Source organism: Pseudophryne corroboree, assembly GCF_028390025.1.
Source record: "Pseudophryne corroboree isolate aPseCor3 chromosome 3 unlocalized genomic scaffold, aPseCor3.hap2 SUPER_3_unloc_3, whole genome shotgun sequence".
Classification (NCBI taxonomy): Eukaryota; Metazoa; Chordata; class Amphibia; order Anura; family Myobatrachidae; genus Pseudophryne; species Pseudophryne corroboree.
In genome coordinates, this window is record NW_026967519.1 from 2,172,764 (window position 1) to 2,189,690 (window position 16,927).

At 46.9% G+C, this 16,927-nt stretch overlaps 2 protein-coding genes across 2 annotated transcripts in view; one reads left to right on the forward strand and one right to left on the reverse strand.

Moving 5' to 3' along the window:
* Nucleotides 1-16,927, forward strand: part of LOC134983963 (uncharacterized) — a 129,133-nt gene that overhangs the window by 2,293 nt on the left and 109,913 nt on the right. The window lies entirely within an intron of this gene.
* Nucleotides 6,858-12,662, reverse strand: LOC134983998 (gastrula zinc finger protein XlCGF26.1-like). Its single transcript, XM_063949657.1, has 7 exons — nt 12,612-12,662; nt 10,513-10,649; nt 9,949-10,137; nt 9,548-9,671; nt 9,333-9,430; nt 9,060-9,168; nt 6,858-8,155 (listed from the first exon to the last, which is right to left on the reverse strand). Exons 2-7 carry the CDS (start codon nt 10,588-10,590, stop codon nt 7,152-7,154), a joined length of 1,602 nt encoding a protein of 533 aa, XP_063805727.1. The 5' UTR covers nt 10,591-10,649; nt 12,612-12,662; the 3' UTR covers nt 6,858-7,151.

A 16,927-nucleotide genomic window follows, 5' to 3' on the forward strand; every position in this document is an offset into this window, starting at 1 on the left:
CTCAGGAGGACTCTATGTGTGTGTCTCCTTCTACACCTGAATGTTCTCATTAGATGACATGTTACACAGGACCCAGACACCCAGGCAGGCAGGATGAGAAGCTGGAATCCCTGGGTCACTTACAGCCCTGGTTCTGCAGCTGCACAAGAGGGAGAGCTAGTGATGTCAGTGTGCTTCGGCCAGGGGGTCCCCTGACAGAGGGGGGCCTGGGGTAAAGTATCCCCTGCGGCCCCCTCTTAATCTAGCTATGGTTATATGATATAACACCTCACAAATAAAAAATGATGACAGTGTAAGGCATCACAGGTGAAATAACATGAGGTTGAGAGGCACCACGGGTGAAATAATATGAGGTTGAGGCACCGCAGGTGAAATAATATGAAGCTGCGAGGCAACACAGGTGAAGTAATAAGAGGTTTATTGTAAATCCAGAATCAATAGAGGGTGAGGACTCATACTATTATAAAATAGGAATCTGAAGATATCAGGGGTTAATACTAAGTCACAAGCAAGTCGAAAAGTGCACAGTTCTTGCGGATATCAGCAAACCACACCTGCTTAAAAGAAATATCAGGTATCCGCACACGGACGGAGATAGCTAGTGCATACAGATAGAGCCGTCCGCCAACAGACCGCACTATTCATGTATTTTTTTGTTCCTGGCCGGTAATTGGGTTATGGGCATGCAATCGCTTGGAGCACTCCTGTCTCGTGGGCTATCGCGGCAAAGGAAAAGATTTGTCTGCATATGGAAAAGAAACTCTAACCAGCTAGTGGGAAACCTAGAACTTTTCATTGTTCATTTTTGTAAGCCATATTTTCTTTTCCAAAAGCGTTTTTTTTTCTAAGACGCTACCAGAGCTTGTGGATGGGTGGTTTAAGTAGCTGCCTCACTGCTACACCTGTGGTGATGAGAATACTTGTGCTTCTGGTAGTGGATCCTGGATTTCTGGGTACTTTTATTTTGTTGCCGCCTTGGATCGTCTTTTGTATCTCTTTGTTTTGCTTTGATGTTGTTGCACTATTGTCTGCCACCAGCCCTGACCCTGGATTGTATGCTGACCTAGTTGTCTGCCACCAGCCCTGACCCTGGATTGTATACGGACCTAGTTGTCTGCCATCAGCCCTGACCCTGGATTGTATACTGACCTAGTTGTGTGGCACCAGCCCTGACTCTGGATTGTATATTGACCTAGTTGTCTGCCACCAGCCCTGACCCTGGATTGTATACTGACCTAATTGTCTGCCACCAGCCTTGACCCTGGATTGTATACTGACCTAGTTGTCTGCCACCAGACCTGACCCTGGATTGTATACTGACCTAGTTGTCTGCCACCAGCCCTGACCCTGAATTGTATACTGACCTAGTTGTCTGCCACCAGCCCTGACCCTGTATTGTATACTTACCTAGTTGTCTGCCACCAGCCCTGACCCTGTATTGTATACTGACCTAGTTGTCTGCCACCAGCCCTGATCCTGGATTGTATACAGAGCAAGTTGTCTGCCACCAGCCCAGTTAATAGTTCAGTTTCAATCACTTAATACCTTGTGGTCTGCCCTAGTGTCCTGTCCATCCCTAACATTGCCAATACCTTGGGCAAATAAGCCTTTACCTCCTGGAGTTGAAGACCTAGGAGCATCTGAGTATCAGTAAGTGTGTCTAGCTGTAATGGAAAGGTGGAAGCCCTCACAAACCAATTCTCTAGGTGTTATCAACTCTCTACTTGTATTTACTTGTATTCATTGGCTGTAGAGATCTGAAAATTGTCCAGGTACTGGAGAATGATGTGGGGTGGGGTGGGGGGGGGGAATGGCCCCCTCCTAAAAATCGTGAAAAAAATACTATGTGCTCCAACAAACTAGGGCCTGGGTAATCAGTATCCAATCCACACCCCCACTACCACCACCTCCTTCATCAACATTGTAGTGTGTGATTAGAAGTTTGCATGATGCGTAACTGTACGAGATCATGGGATAATAAATAAAAATAAAATTATAACTGCCTTAAACATAAATGGTGATGATTAATTGAGAAACATCTCCTGGTTGATGTGAGAAGGATGGTGGGAACTCTGCAGAATAAAGCACTATCTTCATGGAAAATAAAAAAAGGCAAGTAACAGGCAGTAACCATAGCAACCAGTGACCCTCCCATAGCAACAAGCTGAAACCATAGCAACCAATAGTCTTTACATAACAACCTGTGATCCTCAACATAATAACACCTCCTGGCGAGAAGGAGTAGGCGTAATAAACCGAAAATGTTAGAGGGACAGTTATGAATTGGACCTCAGTCTTGATTCTGAGATGTCTCATCGCTTGTTGAGCCATATTACACCTACTGCTGGCTGGGAATAGGAATAGCCATATTACTAGGGATATTACCGATACTGCTGGTTGTATTACTGGGCATAGTACTACGGCTGAGAATAACATTGCCCTCATTCAGAGTTGTTCGCTCGCAAACTGCTTTTAGCAGCTTTGCACACGCTAAGCCGCCGCCTACTGGGAGTGAATCTTCGCATAGTTAAATTGCGAACGAAAGATTCGCAATATTGCGAAAATACTTCTCTGTGCAGTTTCTGAGTAGCTCGAGACTTACTCTTCCAGTGCGATCAGTTCAGTGCTTGTCGTTCCTGGTTTGACGTCACAAACACACCCAGCGTTCGCCCAGACACTCCTCCGTTTCTCCAGCCACTCCCGCGTTTTTCCCAGAAACGGTAGCGTTTTTTCAAACACTCCCATAAAACGGCCAGTTTCCGCCCAGAAACACCCACTTCCTGTCAATCACATTACGATCACCAGAACGAAGAAAAAACCTCGTAATGCCGTGAGTAAAATACCTAACTGCATAGCAAATTTACTTGGCGCAGTCGCAGTACGAACATTGCGCATGCGCATTTAGCGGAAAATCGCTGCGATACGAAGAAAATTACCGAGCGAACAACTCGGAATGACCACCATTATCCATATAGGAAAGAAATAGGATAAGAATACATGAAAAACATAGATGCATTTAGAAAAACACAGGGAAACGGTATAAAAGCAGATAAGGCTTAACAGATTGGCACCACCAGTTAAGAATGAACACAGGGTGAACCCACTTCACATTATGGGGGAGATGTATGAAGCAGTGAAAAGAGTGGAGAAGTGAGCCAGTGGAGAAGTTGCCCATGGAAACCAAACAGCTGCTACCTATAATTTTATAGACTGTACTTGATAAATGCTACCTCACAGCTGACTTGGCTCACTTCTCCACTCTTTTCACTGCTTCATACATCTCCCCCTATAGGGTATATTCAGTTGCCCTCTATTCAATGCCGGGCCAAACCCGACAGGTTTGGCCCATTCCCGACAGTGTCAATCAGATTTTTTTTAAAGTCGGGTTGACATTGGTGGTCTATCCGAGTTGTTCGCTTGTTGACGTTTTTTGCAACGCAGCGATTAGGTGGAAAATGCGCATGCGCATGGTACGCAGCGCGCATGCGCTAAGTTATTTAACACGAAACTTAGTAGATTTGCTGGTGTTCGTGCGGCGCTTTTCAGTCGCACTGCTTATCGGTGAGTTATTGACAGGAAAGGGACGTTTCTGGGAGGTAACTCAGCGTCTTCCGGGAGTGTGCTAAAAAACGCAGACGTGCCAGGGAAAAACGGAGAAATGGGGCTGGAGAAATGGGGGAGTGGCTGGCCAAACGCAGGGCGTGTTTGTGACGTCAAACGAGGAATTAAACGGACTGACGTGATCGCAGTCTAGGAGTAGGTCTGGAGCTACTCAGAAACTGCATGAAAATTTTTAGTAGCAGTTCTGCTAATCTTTCGTTCGCTATTCTGCTAAGCTAAGATACACTCCCAGAGGGCGGCAGCCTAGCGTTTGCAATGCTGCTAAAAGCAGCTAGCGAGTGAAGAACTCGGAATGAGGGCCGTTGTCAGAAACTGGGCTAAAACCTGTCGGGTTTGGCCCTGCTTCCGACAATACATGCGTCTCGGAGGCCGAAGCTGCCGATCCGCGTGTATTCCTAGTCTTTCGACAACTTGGAATTCCCGACTTGTCGGAAGAAACGGCATGAGATTGAATAGGTCGGAACCCCTTCCAACCTCAATCAGTTGTAAACTGCCGTCTTTCCGATAAGATGGAAGTTTCCGACTCTTATTGAATATACCCCAATGTCTCACAATGCGCCCAGTCCACATTATGCCCCACGGTACCCCTAGTTCACATTATGCCCTACAGTGCCCCTAGTCCACATTATGCCCCACAGTGCCCCCAGTGCACATTATGCCCTGCGGTGTCCCTAGTGCACATTATGCCCCACAGTGCTCCAATGCACATTATGCTCGCTGTGAGCACTCTGTTTCACAAAGTCTGTTTTATAGGGAAAACATTTCCCACAATCAGGACATGGAAATGCTAGGTCTTCTGGGTGAGCCCTCTGGTGTTTAAGAAGACGTGATTTCTGTGTAAAACATTTCCCACACTCAAGACATGAAAATGGGCGATCACTCGTGTGAGTTCTCTGATGTAGTGCTCCCAGTCTACATTATGCCACACGGTGCGCCCAGCGCACATTATGCCCCACAGTGCTCCTAGTCCACATTATGCCCACAGTGCTCCCAATGCACATTATGCCCCACATTAGGCTCTTCAGTGCCCCAATTCACATTATGCCCCAGTGTTCCCAGTCTGCATTATGCCCACAGTGCCTCCAGTGCGCATTATACCCCACAGTGCCCCCACTGCATATTATGCCCCACAGTGCTCCCAGCCCACAATATGCTCCTCAGTGCCTCCAATGCACATTATGCCCCACAGTGTTCCCAATGCACATTATTCCCCACAGTTCCCCTAGTCCGCATTATGTCCCACAGAGCCCCCAGTTCGCATTATGCTCCACAGTGCCCCACTGCACATTATGCCCCACAATGCCTCCACTGCACATTATGCCCCAGTGTTCCCAAAGCACATTATGCCCCAGTGTTCCCAATGCACATTATGCCCCACAGTGTTCCAAGTCCGCATTATGCCCCACAGTGCCCCTAGTCCGGATTATGCCCCACAGTGCCCCCAGTGCACATTATGCCCCCAGTGCCCCCAGTGCACATTATGATCCACGGTGCCCGCAGTGCACGTTATGCCTCATGGTGCCCCTCAGAGCACAATATGCTCCTCAGTGCCCCCAATGCACATTATGCCCGTGTTCCCAATGCACATTATGCCCCCCAGTGTTCCCAGTGTGCATTATGCCCCACAGAGCCCCCAGTGCGCATTATGCTCCACAGAGCCCCCAGTGCGCATTATGCTCCACAGAGCCCCCAGTGCGCATTATGCTCCACAGAGCCCCCAGTGCGCATTATGCTCCACAGAGCCCCCAGTGCGCATTATGCTCCACAGAGCCCCCAGTGCGCATTATGCTCCACAGAGCCCCCAGTGCGCATTATGCTCCACAGAGCCCCCAGTGCGCATTATGCTCCAGAGCCCCCAGTGCGCATTATGCTCCACAGAGCCCCCAGTGCGCATTATGCCCAACAATGCCCTCATTGCACATTATACCCCATGGTGCACATTATACCCCACAGGACTGCCATTCAGACTGGCACTTTATGCTGGATTTTACGGTCCTCTTTACACATCGGCTGGCTGGGGGTTCTTCAGCCTCCATCTCGCTATCCAGTCCTGGCTGATCCGGCATGTGAATTAATTTGTACTTTTTTTCTCCACGGTACACCCACTTCTTAGGATTCTAGTCCAGACCTGGGGGCAAAAGTCTTCCTTTGTAACACATCCCGGACTCTGAAATGCATTGGAACTATATTGGCCATTCCTGGGCGATGGCTGGAGGCGGCTAATCAGACACACAGAGATGCACCAAGTTACGGCAGGGTCAAAGGTCTGGTTGCGGACTCAGATGCTTATTCACAAACATTGAAGGCCGAGAGATATTCTGTACCTGCCACTGGCCTGTGCAAGTCCCGATGGTGCGACTACCCAGCACTTGCGCATTCAGACGCATGGATCTCTGCAGGGGGAGGAGCTTTTACAGCGTTAGCATAAAGTCGCAGAGACACATAGGGACAGGACTGCACCCGACTCAGGCCCTCATTCCGAGTTGTTCGCTCGCTAGCTGCTTTTAGCAGCATTGCAAACGCTAAGCCGCCGCCCTCTGGGAGTGTATCTTAACAGAAGTGCGAACGAAAGGATCGCAGCGCGGCTACAAAAAAAGATTGTGCAGTTTCAGAGTAGCTGCAGACCTACTCCTATCTTGCGATCACTTCAGACTATTTAGTTCCTGTTTTGACGTCACGATCACGCCCTGCGTTCGACCAGCCACTCCCCCATTTTTCCAACCACTCCTGCGTTTTTATCTGGCACGCCTGCGTTTTTACACACACTCCCCGAAAACGGCCAGTTACCACCCAGAAACACCCACTTCCTGTAAATCACTCAACGATCAGCAGTGCGACTGAAAAGCGTCGCTATACCTTGTGTAAAACTGCATCGGCTTTTGTGAAAGTACGTCACGCGTGTGCACTGCGCCCCATACGCATGCGCAGAATTGCACATTTTTAGCCTGATCGCTGCGCTGCAAACAACGGCAGCTAGCGATCAACTCGGAATGACCCCCCTTGGGCCCATCAAGTGCACTCATTAAAGTTTATCCCAAAACTCATATAAAACACTATGTAAACCAACATACTCTGAGATCTACATAACTGCTTCCAACACACACACACACACACACACACACACACACACACACACACACACACACACACACAGTGATGCTGTAAAAGTCAGAGTACAATCATGAAATATTTCTATGCTTATATTAATGAGACACGAGAGTAAGATAAATGCATTGATAAATACTGTTTAATGAACCTGTAGGAATGTAACACAGCAAAGAATAGACTGAAAGAATAAAGTACAACGACAATGAAGCCGTGTTTGTATTAAATGTCATATTGCAGCAAGGACAAATGAGAGTCAGGAGTAGATTTACTAAGCAGCAGGTTATCGAAGGGGCGGCCTACCGGCGGCTCTGACCCATCGTTCCAAGACGGCAATGGGAACAACAAATTATTTTTTTTTACTGTGGGAATTTTTTGTGGGGTGTTTAACTTGATCTGATTTCAGCGTAAACCATCTTCCGCACTCAGGACATACAAACAGCTTCTCCCCTGTGAGTTCTCGTATGGGAATTAAGTGAAGATTTCTGGGTAAAACATTTCCCACACACAGAACATGAAAATGGCTTCTCACCCGTGTGAGTTCTCTCATGCCTAATAAGATCTGCCTTCTGGCAAAAACATTTATCGCACCCAGAACATGGAAATGGCTTCTCCCCGCTGTGATATCGGAGATGGCGAAGGAGGTTCGTTTTAACAGAAAACTGTTTGTCGCACTCGGTACATGGAAAGGGTTTCTCGCCAGTGTGACTCCTCTGATGCCTAATAAGATCTGAATTCTGTATAAAACATTTCCCACACTCAGAGCACTGAAACGGCCTTGCCCCGATGTGAAACTTTTCATGCTGGACAAGGTTTGATTTAGAAGGAAACTGCTTGCCACACTCGGAACATGGATACAGCTTTACACCCGTGTGAGCGCACTGATGTTTCACAAGGTCTGTTTTATAGGGAAAACATTTCCCACACTCAGGACATGGGAACGGTAGGTCTCCTGGGTGAGCCCTCTGGTGTTTAAGAAGCTGTGATTTCTGTGTAAAACATTTCCCACACTCAAGACATGAAAATGGGCGATCACTCGTGTGAGTTCTCTCATGTATAATAAACACAGATTGATAGGGAAAACATTTCCCACACACCGAGCATGAAAATGGCCTCTGACCTGTGTGACTTTTCAGATGTTTAATAAGCTTGTCATTTTGGGTAAAACATTTCCCACACTCAGGGCAGGAGAATGTTTTCGCTTTTCTATGAGCTGTACTATGTGGTACAATGTCTGAGGCATCAGGATAACATTCCTCATTCACAGAAGGGCCAGATGAGAAATCTGCACTGTGCAGTACTGGGTGCATACTTGGGGTAATGGGGTTTTCTTCTGGAGAATTCTGTGTGATGTTGTCATTATCGTCTATGTCACAGTCTTCTGATGAAAATAGATGTCCATACGAGGTGTTCACGTTGCCGTTTCCATCTGCAGGATATATAATAAACTTCTGTAGATACGAACATTTTACAATGTGCAGCAATCACCAAACATTTTCATACTATGGGGGAATTCAATTAGCCTCAAAATGCAGTTTTCGCTGTAAAAACTGTGATTTTATCGCAACCAACAAAAAGCTGCTATTCAATTGTCCGTGAAATATTATCGATGATAATTTTTCATAGGTTTTGCACAAATTTCTTTTCTACACCTCCTGAGAAGGTGAAAAGTAGGGGAAAACCCCCTTCCTATTTTATGGTAAAAAGGTTGGGATGTGGTTTTGAACCCCTGGGACACCCCTCTGAAAGACTAATTAGGCACTTAGAAGTTTTTAATTATTTGTAATTGCCCAATAATGGACATGTCATTTTTGGGGACAAAAAGTGCAAAATGTTGGAAACTGGGGTACAAGGTATGGGACAGGTACATTGGGGTGCTTTCCTGAGTGTATAAAATGGTTTTAGGTTTGCAGATGGGAGTAATCTGGTTTTGAAGTGACTTAAAATGACCCAAATATATACTTACACCCATTTTTGTGTACCTCCAATTTAATTTGAGCACTTATTTTGCTGAAAAACACTTTTTTTTTCTCATTCTTAATTATTATTTTTTTTTTTAAATCCATATCACAGAGATTTGCCACAATTTAAGTACCCCGAATAGCGGGAGCGTGCATACCCACTTTTCTGGCGATGGTCACCATAAGTCCGATCGCTGTAAATTAGCACATTTTTCGTAGCTAATTGAATTCCCTCCTATGACTGTCTTCACTTTGTAATTTATAATATACAGATCACGTCTTTAATGTCGCAATTTGTGATCAGCGATTATTAAATGGAATTATGCAGACCTTTGTTACGTCTATAAAATAATCTGCTACATTCTGTCTCACCTGTGCGGATATCTGTAAGGGTCTTCTCTCCCTTTCCCAGCTGATTGTTCATCACAACCGTTTCTTCTCCATCCATAACTTCTAATTTTATAACAATCTGGCCTTCACCCTAGGTGACCCACCGGATAGCAAAAAAAAAAACACATTTAATCACTTCTGAATGAATGAAATGGGACTAGAGAGAATAAAATCAGGGTCAACACCATTCATCTACAGATCATAAGGTATATCATAGTCAAGTTGGTCTTTAATGAGGCCGCTAGTTCCACCTACCTGACCCTCCTGTGGGACACTGTGATTCTCCTCTGTATGATCCTGGGAATAAAGAGGACGGGGACATCTCTCTGGGGTATTCCTGTTACTGGCTCCATCTGTAGAAGACACACAGTGACTGAGTACATTGTATATATGTGATTATCAGATGATGTGTATCTAGGTGGACCCCATAGCTGCTCTCTCCATTACACTACATGACAGTCTCCTCTTACCCAGTGATGTGAGGGGCCGGTGATTCTCCATCATCATGTCCTTGTACAGACCCCTGTGTTCCTCTATATACTCCCACTCCTCCATGGAGAAATAGACAGTGACGTCCTCATACCTTATAGGAACCTGACACACACAATGATACAGTCATCACCCAGACACATCCCCTGGTGTTACTGTATAATGCCCCATTCCCAGCAGTCACCTCTCCAGACATCACCCAGACACATCCCCTGGTGTTACTGAATAATGCCCCATTCCCAGCAGTCACCTCTCCAGTCATCACCCAGACACATCCCCTGATTTTACTGTATAATGTCCCATTCCCAGCAGTCACCTCTCCAGTCATCACCCAGACACATCCCCTGGTGTTACTGTATAATGTCCCATTCCCAGAAGTCACCTCTCCAGTCAGCAGCTGAATGATCTTGTTGGTGAGTTCCAGGATCTTCTGGTCATTGTGCCTCTCATGTATCAGTGAAGGAGGTGGAGGCACCGGGATGGGGCTCTGGGTCCTGCTCGGGGTTGACACACGGGGTTGGCTGCTGGGTGTCTCACACTCTCTTAACGTCTTCTTAACTACTGTGTAATCCTGTATAGTTAGGGACAACAAACAATACATAAACATCCAAAGCCATTTCCTGGTCCCACTGGGGTATTGAACAGACTAACTGATGTCAGTAAAATGTCCAGATTCTCTAAAGTCGTAATGCAAAGATATACATGTGACACTCCCAGACTCCCTCGTCTCCCCAGTCAGGTGCCTGTGTTAGTAATAGAGATAAGAGTGATGTCACTGTGACACTCCCAGACTCCCTCACCTCCCCAGTCAGGTCCCTGTGTTAGTAATAGAGATAAGAGTGGTGTCACTGTGATGCTCCCAGACCCCCTCACCTCCCCAGTCAGGTCCCTGTGTTAGTAAGAGAGACAAGAGTGGCGTCACTGTGACACTCGCAGACTCCCTCACCTCCCCAGTCAGCAGGTAGATGATCTCGAGGGTGAGATTTAATATTCTCTCAGTCATGTGACTGCTGTCCTTCTCCATATGGAAGACTCTGTAATGGGGTCTGTTCTTGGATGAAATGAGGATGGGTAAGGTGACGTCTGCAGACAAATGTAGAATACATAAATAATGTTATAATCTATTCAAGATCACTTTGTTACAATCTGGGAACAGCCCAGTCAAATAAAACGTATAATTATTAATGTTACTGTTAATAGACTGAAAGGTTTCCGCAGTAAGCAATGACATCACCTCTCCGATGTTCAGTACCAGGAATGCGGTTGTGTATCGGATATTCAAGGGATACCATACTCCTCTGTCTAGATAGCAAATATATTTAAAATAACTCGAAACTGGAACTCCTTATGGAAAGAGGAGCAAACAGAGGTGATAATAATCTCCTGGCTCAGAGTTTCCCTCAGTCAATCTGATTTAACCATCTGGACTCAAGAAAGGACATCATTAAAACCATGAAGTATAATGGTGGAGTTTTGTAAACTCTTTCCTGGGTGATATGAAAAGTAAATTTCGCCTTGAGGGGACCCGTGCCCCCACACCCTTCTAAACAAATGGGACAGAAGCGGAGTAGGTAAAAAAAAGATATCCAGCCAAGTATGCTAGCCAATATTAGATCTTTCAGACCTTTACAGGTACAACGCATTTCACCAAGAAGGTGGGGATGAAGCCTAAGGCCTACTCAATTTTGGTAGCTGCCCAATATGACAAAGTTTAGGGTGACTTAAAGGATTCAGGGTACCAGCAACAAATATACAATCCAAGAGGGGCCATGAGCCCAAGTCACTGACTCCTCTGACCCAGCAGATTACTCCTTTTAGCACTTGTACATAGGGTTTCACATAGGGATGGTATTCCAATAACAAGCTTTCTGCTCAGGCCACAGTAAGTCAGCAAATTCACCTCGATTGACTGCACCCTACTCAACTTTAAATTAAAGGGGTGCAGCCATACAGTCCCAATGCTGATTGGAAGAGGAGTTCCATAGTTATGACTGAAGCCAAGGATTCAGAATCTTTATACAGATGCTTTACAGCTCCTAAGTCTGAGAACAGGAGCGAGCAGTATTGATAGAGGAAGGTCTTGTCCCATCCACCAAGATCTAGCAAGACTGTTCTTAGAAAGGACTAGTTAAACTGGCATTTAGCATTGTGCCATTAAGTAGAGATAAAGTACCAGGTTCTCTAGCAAATATGGTCTAAAAGAAAGACTTATAGACAAACAAACAAGAGCATGTCAGCATTATACTATTGCCCACTGTTTGTGCTAACTGTGTAAACTGCACACCAACACGACATCCACAGTTGTAGGAAGATTTTGTGGCCACCAACCCTCAGTAATAGCCCCTGGAACTGCTCACATGTCTTGAGCAATATATATCGTCTGCAGCACGCCCCTGGTTGCAGGGAAGTCCGTTGAAGGGTTCACGCTCAAATTTGGCATTGGTACTTTCCAGCGATGGCAGGAAGCCATCAACAGAAAAGCATTGATGGGCTACTCTAAAGGAGACTGTGGTGGGCCAATCGGGGATGGGGGGCAGGGCTTAAGTGCTGTGAAAAATGTTTAAACATTGATGCATCTCTGCAATTCATAGTGGAGAAATATGGGACCTCCGCCTTTCACGGCAAAATCATTAACCACTGGTCTGAAACCATTGATGATTGCTAACCATTGACCGTTGACGGCCATCCTTACTTGGCTGCTCTGGGCTGCTACAAGTGATACCTGCTCTAATTAACATACTCCTCAAACTAGGTAACCCAAGAGGACAATTTGGAGTATTGTGTTGAAACGTGTCTGCTGAGACACTCTATGGCTTGAGGCCCAGAGAGACACCAACAGGGGTAATTTAAGTGGGAATCTGCACCAGATCTATACCACTATCAGAAATTCAGAGTCAGTTCTATCATTTTTGTTTCCACCCTTCAGATATACCCAATATACTACTGTGAGATAAGTACAGAGTTACAGTACCACCCTGGGAATATAATATATAACACCCTGGGAATTATATATACTGTATAATAAGAGCTAATAAATGTCCTTACCAGCTGCCAGTACCAGCAATGTCAAACCTATGCTTCCTCATACTCATCCCTTACCCGGAATAAATACCACAGCACTTCCTAACTGTGCGTTCCACGGGACTACCTGAATATGCGTTCCAGCGGACTTCCTGAATATGCGTTCCACCGGACTTCCTGAATATGCGTTTCACAAGACTTCCTGGCTGTGCGTTCCATCCATAATACACACTTTAGAGAATGACCCAGGGCACGCCATCACGTGCTTCTTGGCCTGTATTGCTTTTAAGGGGATGACCGTCTACGGATTCTGTGACCTGCCGTAGAACCACTGATCATAACTAAGATACTACAGGGAGATAGGGTTTTCGATTAAGAAGAAACACCTGTCTCCAGTGCATGAGAGCGGCCATTTTCTTGTCGTTAAGAACAATCAGACATTGCTCTGTAGTCTGTACACCTCTCCATTCCTCATGTTTAGCCCATTATGTCAGACAGTGAATGACAAGCAGAACAGTACATGCACTAATATAACTAAGCAGGACATGTACAGTAACTCAGAAAGTAGGAGTAGCGGCCATTTTTTTGTAGTCTTGCCCTGCAGCATATACCTAGACATATGAGTTTAGAGGGTCCCTGAGATGGGTGTGATACAGGACTACAAGCTGAGACTTCTCTGTGCCATCATTAACCTTACTACTACTATCAAATTCCCTGCTCTCTTGTCTATATAATAATAATAATAATATTATAATTTAGTATGTAATTTTCTGTTATAGGCCTACTAGTATCTTGTACCCGTCATTCGCTGGGTTGCGCATCCCAGTCTCCTACTGGCAATGTCAGAGGCCAGGATCGGCAGGATCCTGGGATTTAGGGCAAAAATCGTCTAGGTTTCAATCCCGGGGATTGCGGGATCAGTCAGCCGCCGTTTGTATTTTTTACTGCTGGGCAGTATTGAGCGTCCTCAGGAACCAGGACGCTTATTTTTTTCTACGAGTACCGGGACATGGTGCATAGCTCCACCCCCAACACCCATGAAGCCACACCCCCAAGTTGTGATTGGCCAGCAAGCCAATTAGTGAAAGAATGGGGATGACCATCGATACCCTGCTATCCTCTAATAGTTATCTCCCGGGAACCGGTTGTTTAGTCGACACAGCTTAGGTCGACAGTCATTATGTCGACCACTGAATGCCGACATGTACTAGTTCGACAGGTCAAAAGGTCGACGTGCGTTTTTCAATTTCCCCCCCCCATTTCTTTGGATTTTTCCATACTTGACGATCCACGTGGACTACGACTGGAAGCGAGCCATGCGAGGGGACACGGTGCACTAATTGGGGTTCCCCGTCACTTTACGAAGAAAACTACACCAAAAAAAAAAAAAAAAAAACCTCATGTCGACCTTTTCACCTGTCGACCTTCAGTGGTCGATCTAATGACTGTCGACCTAAGTTGAGTCGACCCAACGACCCATACCCCAGGATCCACTACACAAAGTCTACCGTATTCCCAGTTCTTGAGAAGACATAAGGGTATGTAGTAATGAGTCTCAGTTACACAATCAGACGTCATGACCACAAAAATTAATTATCAGGGGATACGATCCAGTACTACTCAAAGCTGCTAGGATTGAGGACCTAATTCAGACCTGATCACTCCTCTGAGAATTTGCAGAGGTCTGCAGTCGGATAGTCGGCGCCCAGACAGAGTGAAAATCCACCCTGTGCAAGTCTGCGTACGCCGTGCAAAAAGATTTGCAAACGCCGGTCAGCTGCAAATCTGTTCACAACTCGCTCACCATCTAATGATTTTTCCAGTCTGTGCGCAGCCCAGGATTTACTCCTACAGTGCGATAGAAACAGGCTGATCGGGGCCGGAGCTGACGTCACACACCCTCCCTGACAAATGTTTGGGAACATCTGTGTTTTTCCTGACACTCCCATAAAACAGCCATTTACCACCCCCAAACGCCCTCTTCCTGTCAAACAACTTGCGCACGCCTAGCCATAAAAAAAGGCGCTAATTTCTTTCACAGTTTGGCCTGCGCATTACAATACGTAGGCATGCGCAGTCGATCGATAATCGGCCGCCTTGCAAATTCGCACAACAGCGATCAGGTCTGAATTAGGCCCTAATGCCCTTAATGGCCCCCATGAGAGAACATTGCTGACAAAAAAAAGAGCAAAAATTGCAGATAAGATCATCTGGCCTACAAGATGTAATGTTAGAAGCCATTTGATGCATACTTGCCTACCCTCCCGGAATGGCCGGGAGGCTCCCGAAAATCGGGTGGCCCTGCCAGCCCCCCGGAAAGGTGGGCAAGCCTCCCGCTTTCCCTGCAGCCCCTCCACGACCCTCCTCGGCCGCCCGCAGCAGAGAACAAGTGGGTGGTCCGATGATGCGATTCGCGCTGAATCGCGTCATCGTAGCTCCGCCCCCCGCTATACAGCGCTTCTCGTCTCGGCATTGCATAGCGGGGGGTGGAGCCACGATGAAGCGATCCTTATGCCACGCCCCCCGGATTGTCTACTTCACTGTCGGTCACGCCCCCGGACCGCCCATCCTGCTGCTGGCCACGCCCCTATGCACCTACAACGCTGCCTCCTCCCAGAGGAGGGGGCACAAAGTAGGCAAGTGTGATTTGATGCAAAGGTTTATCAAATCCAATTGGCACAGTTACCTCTGACAGAGACCTCAACTCACTTCAAAATAAACAGATTATGGTATATTTTTCCGTGGAAAAAAAATCAGTGATTTAATTTTGTGGTACATCCAAACATTAGTAAATTTGGCAAAAATAAAGCTACTTCTTTTTCCACTGCAACCAAACAAGGTTGCTTGAAATGTATGGGGGGTGTAACCCATACTTGCCTACTCTCCCGGAATGGCCGAAAATCGGGTGACCCTCCCAGCCCACGGAAGAGCAGACAAGTCTCCCGGTTTTTAACTTACCCCCTGCCCGGCCGCCCACTTTGAGAGTAAAGTGGGCGGTCCGGACAGTAGATGACGCAATTCTTGTTGAATCGCGTCATCATAGTCACGCCCCCCGCTATAAAATGCCGGTTATAGCGGCATTACCGAGCGGGGGGCGTGGCTCAATGGTGTAACCCCACCCTCATTCCCTCTGTCCCTCCTCCACCCCGCCCCATTCCGCCTCCTCCCCGCCCACTCCTCTCGTCATTTTCCTGCCCAGCCCCTCCATTGAGCCGTCCTGGCAGCTCTCTCCCGGAGAGAGCTGCCAAAAAGTAGGCAAGTATGGTGTAACCTGAAGGTATCTGCTAGTAGGGCTCACGATCAAACACCCTTTATCTGGACGGACTATTAAAACTCAACACAGACTATCTTGTACTAGTAGTTATGTCATCTATTGCCTGTAGTGTCCAATCTATGTCAGCAAAAACGGAATGACAATTTAAAGAAGTGTAAAGATCAGCGAACAGTGCAGCCCTCCTTTCCGGTAAAAGCGATCAGTCCATGGCCCGTGAAACATTAAATTGTGGATCACATACAGTACCTCCAATGACGAGAGGAGGAGATCGGGGTATACTATAATTATAGAGAGCGGTGGATTTTTCTACTGGACTCTCTAACACCTAAGGGACTTAATGAAACCTTAGGTCTACAATGCTTTCTGTAATAACAGCTTTGGTTCATATTTAAGGTCAGAGCCGTAACTACGTGTGTGCCAGGTGTGCCTGGCACACAGCGCAGTCACCCTGAGGGGGCAACAGCCAGCGGCTTGTAATGAGTCAAACTGACTCATTACAAGCCGCCTCTGCTGTGCTGGGTGCGACGCGCTGGAGGAGAAGAGGAGAGCAGCAGCGCCGGAGGCAGGGGAGGAGGAGGAGGGAGGGGGACTGGAGCCGCAGCAGCGCTATGTAATTGGTAGTGGCGCCGCTGCAGCAGTCCCTCTCCTTCCGCATTGGCTGCCCGCAGCCGCTGTGAATGCTGGGATGCGCTTCTCTCATCCCAGCATTCACAGCGGCATCGGCAAGCCAATGCAGAAGTAGAGGGACAGCTGCAGCGGCGCCACTACCAATTACATAGCGCTGCTGCGGCTCCAGTCCCCCTCCCTCCTCCTCCTTCTCCCCTGCCCGGGATCTGCTGCATGAAGCCTGCACCGAGGAGCCTGAGCCAGCGGGGAGAGATGGTAAGTATCTATCTATCTATCTATCTATCTATCTATCTATCTATCTATCTATCTATCTATCTATTCTGTCTGCCGCAATGTGTAAAAAGGGGGACTGGCTGCTGTAATGTGTAAAAAGGAGACGCTGTCTGCCGTAATGTGTAAAAAGGAGGACTGGCTGCTGTAATGTGTAAAAAGGGGGACG